The following is a 12,724-nucleotide window of genomic DNA, read 5'->3' on the forward strand; positions in this document are numbered from 1 at the left end:
GGACGGCGCATGCGCCAAAAATACACAGGGACACCGCGTTATATTCTCGGTCACATGATCACTTTGCGGTATCACATTGGCTCTTGGGCAAGATAAGAACCCCACAATTTCCCACCTCAGACACGCCCCCGGAAGAAGCTTGGTGCGAAACGCGCGTTGGGGTGAGGTGGGACGCAGTATCACAGGTAAATATTACCCCTGGTCATTTTATATCTGTGCTACAAGTATGCTTAGGCAGCGGGAAATATATAGTACAGGTGTAGGGGATACAACTGGTATTTTCTGTTAGACCATTCATTTTCTGTTAGACCATTTACTTAGTGTGATATATGCCATTCGGCCTCCCACCTTGTTAGGGTGCTTTGGACATTTTAGTATGTGATTAATTTGTAACAATAAAGCTTTAATTTAATCTTTTTCTGGATCACTTTGTTTTTGACTGTCTGATTATGTCAGACAGAACTTGGAGTAGCATGTGTTGAGAAGTGCCAGTCATTATAGCAGGACATTTGTTTATCAGATTGTAGTTCATTACTGTTTAAGTAATTGTTGTCCATGTACAGTATAATAGGGTAGGCTTTAAATATAGCTGAGGATTTATCTTAATATAAAATATTTGATATTTTGTGTTATTATAATAGACCATCTATTGTGATGGATTTGAAGGCCAAGGAGAGCTCCTGGCGAATTAAAGCTACAGATATTTTTAAACAAAGCACCGTAACAGTTTTGCAGGATATCTCTAAAGATTACAAGGAGATAATGCACCGCTACAGGAACATATTATATCGCAAAACCAAGCTATGGTGGAATCGAACCACACTCGAGAATTATTTATCTAAAAAAATAATTCCGAGGGGTCTGAGGGTCCAACTATACCCAACTTTTGAGTTACAAGAAGAGAGTTTGACAAAACGATGGACAACAGCAGCAACCACATGCTCCTGTGAATTTATCCAAATCCTCATAGAAAAGAACACTCTTTCCCTGGCAGAAATGGATAAGGAATTGGAGAGTATACAGACCACATTGAATAAGGACGTACCTAGGGAGGTCTTGGATAAATGGCTTAAAGAACTTGAAATGGATACTATAAAGTGGGAGGAGGAGGTGAGCCAGGGTAAACTGAAAAAGTTTATACGTGATGTGACGGGATATGATACGGATAAAGTCTACAAGTGGCAGAATAGGAGGAGTGATGTCTCAGGTATCAGGAGATCTAGAGAACCATCGGTGGCATCTAGCACTTCGGGTACGGAAAGTCACACAAGAACAAATGATATAGAGGACCGGAGGGACTTTAGTTTAAGAAATGGGGCACGCAGAAAGCAGGTTCCCGAAATGTTCAATAAAGCACAGCGACGTCAAAAGAGTAAAGATAAGTTTAAGGTAATTAATCTGTCACAACACGAAATCACGCCGATTCAAAATGAGGTGCTGGAACGAGGCCTTAACTTCTCCCCTTCCTCCCGAATAGATGCATTCATAGCCATTAAGGATACCCATTTATTGTCAAGAAAAATAATTTTAAAAAAATTACACTACAAAAAAACTTCTTTGGATACACAGACGACACCTGAGGAGATTGAAGCATTGGAAGCCTTGATTTCCCTGGAGGAAGAAAATGCAGCCGCAGAGATGAGTAATATCCCTAGTCACCTGTACAGTAGATCTAAAAAATTTCCCGCATTAAGTTTGTGCCCAGCGGTAGAAGTGTTCACAAAATTCGTAACGAAGGATATTGAGCAGCTAGCGGGCAAATGCCACAATCCATCAAATTTAAACAAAATGGAACGTATGGCGCTGGCGGAATTGAAAACTTGGAAAGACGTGGTATACAAACCGGCAGATAAAGGGGGTAACCTCGTCATCTGGCCATGCCAGATGTACGAGAGACAGGTGTACAAGCTGCTGGATGATGCGACATGCTACCGCAAGATGACAACTAACCCTTTATCTTCCTTCCAGGATGAGCTGGTCAACATTCTTGATAAAGCGTACATGGAGGGCATCATCTCCAAGAAACTAGTTGACACTATCAAGAATCTCCACCCCAGGTTGCCCACATTTTATATCATTCCCAAGCTGCACAAGAACCCCCTGGATCCACCCGGACGACCAATTGTTGCAGGTATTGGGGGACTATGTGAGATTGCATCACATATTGTAGACTACGTGTTGAAACCCATTGTCTCTACTTTACCATCATACGTCAAGGACACTACAGCAGTCCTTCGGCGCCTTGATCAACTACAAATGGAGGATAATGTCGTCATGGTCACTGCGGATGTCGAGGCGTTGTATACGTCTATTCGACATGCAGATGGTCTGAAGGCCACAGGGTGGTTTTTACGATCCAGTAACATTCATCCCCCCATTGCCGACCTGATCTTGATTCTATTGGAATTTATTCTAAATCACAATGTATTTACATTCAATGACAGCATTTTCCTCCAGATACAAGGTACGGCAATGGGGGCGTCCTGCGCTCCGGCTTATGCTAATTTATTTTTAGGGGCGTGGGAAAGAGGTATTTTCCAGGGGGATCTCATCCAGGATGTGAACTATGTTCACAACTGGATGAGATATATAGATGACATACTGTTCTTTTGGGAAGGCTCTCTTGAGGGACTGAATGGATTCATGAACGCCCTAAATGATAATAATATCAATGTTAAGTTGACATTTCGTATTGGCAGAAGTCTGGACTTCCTGGATCTGAAGATCACGATGACACGAGAAGGTTACATCAGTACTGACGTATTTCGAAAACCCACGGCAACGAATGCTTTGTTGCAAGCTGACTCTTCACATCTGTGGTCAACTATTAGAGGTATCCCTATTGGGCAATTTTTACGACTTAGGGTGTCCTCTGAGCAGATCCTCTTATTTGAAAGTCAAGCCAAGGACCTGACCCAGAGATTTGGGGCAAGAGGATATAGTGCCTGGTGTATAAAAAGAGGATATATGAGGGCTAAAAGGACTACTCGGGATGAGCTGCTGTACAAACAGGAGAAGGAGAGTAAGGAAGAAGAGAAAAACCAGGTGAGGTTTATATCAACATACAACTGCCAGTGGCAAATGCTGACTAACATTATTCGTAAGCATTGGGAAGTGCTGATGGTTGATCCTACACTGAAATGTGTGTTACCCCCAGCTCCATCCTTTGTGGCCAGACGTTCACCAAACATCAGGGATACCCTGGTAAGAAGTCACTATGAAACTTCAGGAGCTGGATCATCTAGAACCACAGGTGGGGATCGAAAAGGGTTCTTTCCGTGTGGGATGTGTAAGGGGTGCCTTTACCATATTAGATCAACGGAATTCCGTAACTTTGATGGTTCAAAGGTGTACGAAATAAGAAAACACCTCAACTGTAGCTCCCGGGGGGTCATTTACCAGGCTCAATGTCCGTGCGGCAAGATATATATAGGGTTAACCACTAGGGAACTTAAAATCAGAACTAGGGAGCATGTTAGGGATATCAACAAAGCCAGATCAGTGAAAGATGAAACCATGCTGAAGACCTTACCTAGGCACTTCAAGAAATTTCATGATGGACAAGCGGGAGGTCTGAAAATTAAGGGGATCGACCAAATTAATCAAGACATACGTGGGGGTGATTTAGGTAGGACCCTGGCTCAACTGGAGAGCCGGTGGATTTATCGGCTGGGAGCCATGGCACCCCAGGGACTCAATGAAAGCTGGGGTTTTGCTTCTTTCCTGTGATACAGTAGGATTTTGCAAGTTATATTTTCCGGTGTAATCAGTTTAGGATATTCTTTTATGGGTTGGGGTTGGGGTCTCTCTCCTTTTTTTTAATTGTAGTTGGTTTTAAATAATGATAAACTATCATTCTAATTATTGTCCCATTAGCTTTTAGGAACATGTGACCTTTTTTCTTCTTTTTGCTGGGATGAGCCGTCCGGAGTGCAGGCCTTTACTTCATCGACTGGACGGAAAAAAAGATCCGTATCACACAAAGCAGGAAACTCCATCAATCACGCGGTTCCAGGAAATTAGATCATGGAGCATTACAAGAGTAATCCCTGTAGAGTACTATAGGGTTTGGACTAACTGATTTAAATCAACTCTGTGGATCTATTCACTAACGGATCGTTGTTTATTGTCTAGTAATTTTTTTGTCTGGTTGCTTCACACTGTCTGTATGGAACTTAGAACTAGTAACATAGGGTTGGAATATTCAGCTTTATGGGGAGATGGATTTTAGGCTATTTATTTATGGGTATCTATATGTATGGGGGTATCACTATTGAATGTAATGTTGTTAAACTAATATTAAAGTCACTTTAAATTATTTAATGTGCACGGTCACTTTAATATAATTGACACTTGGGAGTCACCGAGGAAATATAAGCGTTATATATGTTAGTCACGGCGATTTATGGTATAATATGTATGGGAGCAATATATATGCACATTGTCACTTTATAGAAGGATTTATTATCCCACCATCTAAGAATGGTAAATATGGTGTTTTCCATACCATACTTAAATTATATTCACTACATGCACTTTCAGCACTAAGCACTTTTCTAGTTGGATCCCAACAGAGCTGAAACTAGTACTGCACTCTATACGGTTCCTCTGGCATTCATTGACATGTTCTGGGCTGTGCGCATGCGCCTGTCCGCGGCTCCGTTCAGTTCCGAATGCGCTTACATTTGGATAGCTTGTGTACCAGTAAGCGTTCCAACAGGCGCAGGTCCGGAAGTGACCATTTGCTATAAGGGACAAGGTGGACGGCGCATGCGCCAAAAATACACAGGGACACCGCGTTATATTCTCGGTCACATGATCACTTTGCGGTATCACATTGGCTCTTGGGCAAGATAAGAACCCCACAAGTTCCCACCTCAGACACGCCCTCGGAAGAAGCTTGGTGCGAAACGCGCGTTGGGGTGAGGTGGGACGCTGGGACGCAGTATCACAGGTAAATATTACCCCTGGTCATTTTATATCTGTGCTACAAGTATGCTTAGGCAGCGGGAAATATATAGTACAGGTGTAGGGGATACAACTGGTATTTTCTGTTAGACCATTCATTTTCTGTTAGACCATTTACTTAGTGTGATATATGCCATTCAGCCTCCCACCTTGTTAGGGTGCTTTGGACATTTTAGTATGTGATTAATTTGTAACAATAAAACTTTAATTTAATCTTTCTCTGGATCACTTTGTTTTAGACATTATCTATTGAACGCAGACTGAGGAGAAGATGGAGGTATAATACAAAGCAGATCTATACTCACCAGGTCAGGTGTCAGAAATAATGAGTTCATGATGAACAAAACCCAGCATAATGATTTCACTATTTCTGACATATGTCCACGTGAGTATAGATATGCCTTGTATGATCTCCATCATCTCTTCAGTTTGTGTGAAATAGATTACGTAGACTGAAGAGAAAATGGAGGTAATACAAGGCATATCTATACTCACCATGCCATTTTTCAGAAATAGTGAGTTCAAGATGCTGGGTTTTGAGCATCCTGAATTCACTATTTCTGGCAACTGTTCAGGCGAGTATAGATATGCCTTGTATTACCTCCATTGTCTCGTCACTCTGCATCACATAGATTAAGCAGACTGAAGAGATTATGGACAAAATACAAGTCATATTAGTTTCTGACAACTCATAGCTCCATACCAAACACAAGAAGCAAAGCTGCAGTGCTCTACTTGTCTCACTCCTGAAGCTATGAGGTGGCAAAAACACAAAGTGTAAGGCGAAGTGTGTTTAGTAGGCGCACGGTGTGTGTTGCCGGTGGCGAAATACACAAAGAACCAAACAGTATTTTGGGAAAAAAAAATTACATTTTTAACATAAAATGTATTATTTATTTTTTTGAACTGCGGCGGCTTGGGGTAGAGTGACGGAACTGGGGGGGTATGTAACTGTGAGGCCTGGCTGGCTGAAGACGACGCAGGGGTTGCAGGAGAAGGGGCGATTAAAGTAGTGGGGTTAGGGAGTTCAGGGATGGTACTGGAAGCATGGGATGGCAGAGACACACTGGAAGGGCGACATAAACCTGACATCACAGACACATTGGAAGATGAGGGGGGAGGGATTGCCATAGTCCGCTGTTTCTTTTTTTTTCCTTTTTGGGATCGGCGCTGCGGTCTAGGGAGCCTCGGTGTGCTTATTTCCTGCGGCCCGGTGATGGTGGCCGGCCTGTCATGGTCCGGGTGCTGCTGCTGCATGCTGGTGGTGAAGGGCATGCCAGGGTCCTGGTGCTGCTCTGCATCCTGGTGGTGGTGAAAGCCATTCCAGGGTCCGGGTGCTGCTGCTGCAGCTGGGACCTGGTGATGGTGGCCGACCTGTTATGGTCCAGATGCTGCATGCTGGTGGCAGTGATGTCCAAGCAGGAGCAGCAGTTGGAATGGTGGTGGCGGTGGGCTGTCCAACAGTACTCGGCATGGTGTTGGCGCTATAGTGGTGTCCGGCAGTGCTTGGAATGGTGGAGGCCATGCAGTGGTATGCAGCAGAGCTCGGGATTGAGGTCAAGAGTGCCAGTGTTGGCACAGGTGGAAATGCCACCACTGGCTGCTGAAAATACCAATTCTGCTGCATAGCCTGCATGTAAGCACATGCAGGCCTGCATGACACTGAGCTGGAGATCAGGAGTAAGGTGTTCTGACATGCCCTTTTCTATTTGATTAAAAAAATGATGTGCTGGCCTCTGGAGGTTGGCTTTCACTTGGTCAAGGCTTCGGTGACATCCTGCATAAGTGTATTCATAAGGTTGAAGCCACTATCCAGTCTGTCTCCCATCGCCTTGAGACCATCATGAAAGACCGAGCTCAAGTGCAAAAACGCGGGCATGAGTGACCTGTCCGAGGCCCTCTGTCGCTGCCGGGAAGAGCCCCCCCCAAAAAAGAGGCAGAGGACTGGGACAGGGGAACACCTGATGGACCAGCTTCCTGGTCTCCAGTCTGTGTTGCAGGCCCACTTGCTGCTGGATGGCTGGGACGGGTCCGTGGCTGTTCGATGAAGGACCGCTCCAGAACCAGGCTCAAGAGTGCTGCTCCAGGTGCTGTGAAAATAAAAGAAAAACATTAGTACCAAACATTTACAATAGAAAAAGTGCCAACTCCTGTGGAATATAAAAATACAGATTAGGCAATACAACACAATCTAATGCACCACAAAAATACTTACGTTCTCTGGGCAAGGACCGGTCTCAAAAATGTCAGAATGCGATGATGCTTATATTTTCTGGTCCTTGCTCCGGAACCACTGGGAACCCAGCTCTGTTGACGGAGGTCCTTGTTGAAGTGATCCTTCACCGAACGCCAACGTGTTCAGACTTTGAGCACTGTTTAAAAAAAAATGGTTTCATCACACACAGTTGTGTGATCCTGGCCAAGGTCACTGCTGCATCACACTGCATTGCAATACTTACGAAATGCCTTGCGGACCCGAGCCGGGGCATCGTCCCAGCCATCCATCATCGTTTGGGCCACCTCATTCCATAGTCGCCGGATCGTCACGTTGTCCAAGTGCTGCGGAACCTGAGTGTCCCACAACGGGACTCGCTCATGCACCAGGGAGATGAGAATATCATTATCAATGAGGTCCTCATCCCGTTCTGGAACCTAGAAAACAAAGAAATACATTAATATTGGAGAGATTAAAATAAGGAAAATAAAGAAAACAACAGAGACAGAAAACAAGCAAGAATAATTAAGTCAAGAAAAAAAAAGGAGTCAAGAACAAAAAGGTAAAGAATTAAGCAAAGCGAAGAAATGGACAGTCAAGAATAGTACAGTAGGGATATAATAAAGAGAGTACAATCAGTCAGGTATACTTACACGCCGCCGTGCCACACGAACTTGTCCATGCTGCTCCTGCTCAGCCTCTGATGCAGTTGTAGAACTGCTCTGAAAAAGAAAAAAAAAAATTATCTGAAGAGGTGAGAACTCACTTCACTTTCATGTCCGCCATGTTCAGGGCCAAGACGCTCCTCGGAAGAAGACGACAACATTCTGATGAACGCAGCAAGAAAAAAAGAGACAGAAATTATTATTACATATACAGAGAGAAAAAAGAAAAGACAGACATTGGCTTTGATGCTTACATTGTCCAAAGTGTACATTCCTCCCCGGTTCTTTCCAGCGTCTGATCTTCCCAGTCTGCAGAGTTGTGGACTGCAAATACCCACTCCTTTTATCAGTTTGTATGTGAGAGGTGGCTAATCAGTGTCTATACAGGTTTACTGTACAAAAACCCCTCTGTTTCTGCTCCTGGTCGCCCTTGTCCATTTCTTCTCCTTCTCAGCCCTCTGTCCTCCATATTTCCTCCTCTTTACCCCTCCGTGTCTGCTCCTCCTCGCCATTCCATCAATCTCTTTATCCCTCAGTTTCTGCTCCTCTTCGCCCCTCCATTTCTGCTCCTGCTTGCCTCTCCGTCTTCCGTTTCTGCTCCTCCTCATGCCTCCATCCTGTTCCTGCTCCTTCTCACCCTTTCTACTTGTCCCTACCTGCCCATTATCCTCCTCTTTGCCCCTCTGTTTCTGCTCCTCCTCACACATCCGTTTCTGCTCTTCCTCGCCAGTCTGTCAAACTCCTCACCCATTTCTGCTCCTCCTCGCCCATCAACCTGTTCCTCACCCAACTGTCCTCAGTTTCTACTCCTCCTCACCCCTCGGTTTCTGTTCCTCCTCGCCCTGGTTACTGATCCTCCTCACCCCACCATTTCTGCTCCTTGCACCTCCATTCTCCATTTCTGCTCTTCCTCACCCCTCCATTTCTGCTCCTCCTTGCTCGTCAGCCAACCTCTTCCTCATCCCTCCCTCCATTCTCCCTTTCTGTTCCTCTTCACCCCTCCATTTCTGCTCCTGCTTCCCTCTGTCCTGTTTCTTCTCCTCCTCACCCATTTGTACATCTCCCTACCCGCCCATCAACTTCCTCCTTGCCCCTCCGTTTCTGCTCTTCCTCACCAGTCTGTCAACCTCCTCACCTGTTTCTGCTCCTCCTCGCCCCTCCATTCTGTTTCTGCTACACGTCGCCCCTCCATCAACCTGTTCCCCACCCGACTGTCCTCAGTTTCTGCTCCTCCTCACCCGTCCATTTCTGTTCCTCCTCACCCTGGTTACTGCTCCTCCTTGCCCATGTCAACCTTCTCCTCGCCCCACCGTTTCTGCTTCTTGCACCTCCATTCTCCATTTCTGCTTCTCCTTGCTCGTCAATCTCCTCCTTGCCCCTCCATTCTCAATTTCTGCTGCTCCTCACCCCTCCTTTTCTGCCCCTGCATTTCTGCTCCTCGCCCATATCTACCTCAGCAAATGGGACCATGTGGGTGAGGCCAGGGCTACACAGCCCTCTGGCTTCTCTACATTAGGATTGCACTGTCTCGCTGAAAAAAAATCAGCAACCTAACGTTGCACAAAGTCGCCATCATGCAGACATGTTCACACGGCAATGACCGATGAGCCCTCTGTACCCTCCATATAAACACCACAATGTCCCCACTTACCACACCAGCCTGTATATTCAGTGATGTCCTTCTGGGACTTATAGTCCTACACATGGTAAAAAACCATAGGAACTTTTTCTTCAACCTGTTTTGGAAACATACTGGACCACTGCACACCAAGCTCCTATTTCAATATTTTGATAAATAGCAGGTTTATTCCAGATAAAGTTGATGGAACTTTCTAGAAAGCGCTATGCTACAGAATATATTTTCTATGTGGAGCCTACAGGGATTACACGGGATTATGTTTTATTAGCGTTTTTGTAGAAAAATAAAAAATTACACACAAAAAAATAAACACACGAATTGATAAGAAACGTACGTGATGAAAAAAAATATAAAAATGCAGAAATGAACCTCTGCAAACACTACATGAAAACGCTACTAAACGAAGAGCTCCCCACCTGGTCCGTTCTCCTGAATCTCCTCAACCTGAGGGGAGTTAAGAAAACTTACCAAGCAGAGACGACTGAACCTTGTAGCCACGCCCACCGTCATCAGAGCCAATAATTGAATAGTTATGCATTTTTTCCCTATCAATTCTCATTGGCTACTGTAACATTTCCCGCCTACTAAGTGTGCGTTCTGATTGGTTATGTTCTTATCACCGGGGGAGGTGGAGTTATAGATGGCTTGTTGAGGTCTTGTCATATCCTGGTTGCCGGTCGCCATGTCTGGTGCGGCTGACCGGGGTAAAACCCGGAGAGATGGCGGAGGACGGGATAAGTATTCGGTGCTGCTGCCTACGTATAACGAGAGGGAGAATCTGCCGCTTATCGTGTGGTTGCTGGTCAAATACTTTGGAGAGAGGTACCTTCCTCATGCCCCGTCATATTAACCCTTCTTTCCACAGAGGCATTAGAGCTTGTTTTTGCATGTCACAGTGTTTTGTCCCATACGGGGTTCCGTACAGAAGGCATTTGTTGTACCAGGCATGCTGGGAAATGTAGTTTCAGTCAGTAAGGAGCATTTATCATAGTATTTGTGCCAAATTGATTGCTCATTTTGCAACATTTATTTGTTATAAATGCCTGAGACAAGTTTATCAATGCTTACCAACATTTATTGCAATTTTTTTTTGTACCTATGCAAAAACGTAAAAGCAGCTGGAGCCCTGATTTCTTCTTCAAGTTCAAATTGTCCAAAGGCGGAGACAGTGATGCCGGTGCTGATTGGGCATCAGGGTCACAACCGCACGGGAGCCCCTGGGAGAGCGAGTGCTGACACCGCTGGAACGGCGCTGGCATGGGAGGTGAGTACAGGCTCTTTTATTTTATTGAGGCCAAGCGTGGGGTACGACAAGGGTTTCCAGCAGTTTACACCATTTTTGATAAATGTGTTATACTTGGGGTAATTTATTAACTTGTTTTCACTGGAGAACCCTTTATTCTCCCCAGTATAGGTGATAACTTCTTGATCAGTGGGTGTCCCAGAGTTGGGACCTGCACCTATCTGCAGAACAGGGGACTTAGTACCTGTTAGGCTACGTTCACATTTGCGTTGTGGGGCGCAGCGTCGGCGACGCAACCAACAACGCATGTACACAACGCAGCGTTTTGCGACGCATGCGTTGTCATAAGATCCTACAGGTCGCGACTTTCGGCGCAGGGAAAACGCTACAAGTAGCGTCCCCTGCGCCCTGTCTTGTGCGTCTATATGACGCATGCGTCGTAAAACGCAGTACAACGCATACCGGCGCATGTCCATGCGCCCCCCATGTTAAAGATAGGGGCGCATGACGCATGCGTCGGTATGCGTCCACGACCCTGCGCCCAACAACGCAAATGTGAACGTAGCCTTAGACTGGAGCAGCAGTGCTCATGCTCCGCCGCCGTTCCATTCATTCCCTGCAGGGCTTTATCTGGCTGCCCCGTAGAGAATGAATGGAACGGCGGTCGGGCATCTGACTTGGAGCTCCATTTTGTAACTGGGATAAAAATTCCCCACTCTACTGATTAGTGCAAGTCCCATCAGTCTGATCCTCTGTATGGTAAGTTATTAGGCTTCTTTCACACTTCAATTGTTTGGCGTCAGTCTAAAACCACCATTTTCCTCAAATAACGGATCCGTCATTTTTTTTTGGGGCGGATCCGCTATTTTCCCATAGACTTGCATTAGCGACGGATTGTGACGGATGATCGTCCGTTCCATCCGCCATGCGACGGATCCGTCGAAATTTGGCAGACGTTGTCTAGACATAGACAGACATTGAAACGTTTTTTGTCAACGCCGAAATGGCGGTTCGCAGCGGATCCCTCGCGTCCGCCATTCCATAGAATGGCCGCCTATGGGCGTCGGATTCGTCGCGACCGTCATTTCGGCGGATCCGTCGCCCCAATCCGCTTTTTCAATTGCGCATGCTCCAAAAAGTAGCTACTTTTCCCAGACAACCCCCAAGTAACGGATCCGTTAGAACCGTTTTCTCAACAATTGTGACGGATCCGTCGATCCGTCACTGTGTCGGAAGTGACTGACGCCAAACAACTGAAGTGTGAAAGAAGCCTTACCTGCCGTGCGGATAGGTGACTTGTTTTCACTGGACATGCCCTTTAACTCTAGCATGTTTTACACCAGTCTTAAAGCATCTTCAGCATTTTGCGTTTTTTTTTTCACCACTAAAGTGGTGCTTTAACCCCTTCCCGACCTCCGCCGTACTAGTACTGCGCTGGGGGCAGTGCATTTCTGCTCGGAGCAATACATGTACGGCAGTCAGCTGTATGTGACAGCTGACACCCCGCACCAACGCCCACTATCGGTGCTAGCACCGATCGCGGGCATTTAAATCCTCCAATGCCACTGTCAGTAGTGACAGCGACATAGAGGGGCATCGCGCAGGTACTGGGGCTCCTTGCGCGCTTCCATGAGAATAACGCTATGGTCCAAAATGGCCGCAGGGGTCCTTCCGGGTACTGCAGTGAGGTGGCTGAGAGCAGGCGCCGGCAAGCCTCCTGCACCTGTCAGATCGCTGATCTGACACAGTGCTGTGCAAAGTGTCAGATCAGCGATCTGATGTATTATAGTGATGTCCCAACCTGGGACAATGTTATAAAGTTAAAAAAAAAATTAGTATGTGTAAAAATATATTTTTAAAAAAATCCCCAAATTAAAAAAAAATTATATTTTTCCAATAAATCCATTTATTTACCGTATATACTCGAGTATAAGCCGACCCCCCTAATTTTGCCACAAAAAACTGGGAAAACTTATTGACTCGAGTATAAGCCT

At 45.7% G+C, this 12,724-nt stretch overlaps 1 protein-coding gene and 1 long non-coding RNA gene across 2 annotated transcripts in view; one reads left to right on the plus strand and one right to left on the minus strand.

The window, feature by feature from the left end:
* Window positions 1-5,912: 5,912 nt before the first annotated feature.
* Window positions 5,913-8,493, minus strand: LOC143765963 (uncharacterized). The gene is made up of 3 exons (XR_013213488.1): window positions 7,428-8,493; window positions 7,184-7,340; window positions 5,913-7,058 (listed from the first exon to the last, which is right to left on the minus strand). It is a non-coding gene; the product is annotated as an uncharacterized LOC143765963 (long non-coding RNA).
* Window positions 8,494-10,119: 1,626 nt separating this feature from the next.
* Window positions 10,120-12,724, plus strand: part of DPM1 (dolichyl-phosphate mannosyltransferase subunit 1, catalytic) — a 31,191-nt gene continuing 28,586 nt past the window's right edge. Inside the window, exon 1 of the mRNA XM_077253218.1 lies at window positions 10,120-10,309. Coding sequence (XP_077109333.1) covers window positions 10,170-10,309 — 140 coding nt within the window. The 5' untranslated portion in view covers window positions 10,120-10,169. The remainder of the gene's footprint in view (window positions 10,310-12,724) is intronic.

This window comes from Ranitomeya variabilis, chromosome 4 (assembly GCF_051348905.1).
Source record: "Ranitomeya variabilis isolate aRanVar5 chromosome 4, aRanVar5.hap1, whole genome shotgun sequence".
In the NCBI taxonomy this organism is placed as follows: Eukaryota; Metazoa; Chordata; class Amphibia; order Anura; family Dendrobatidae; genus Ranitomeya; species Ranitomeya variabilis.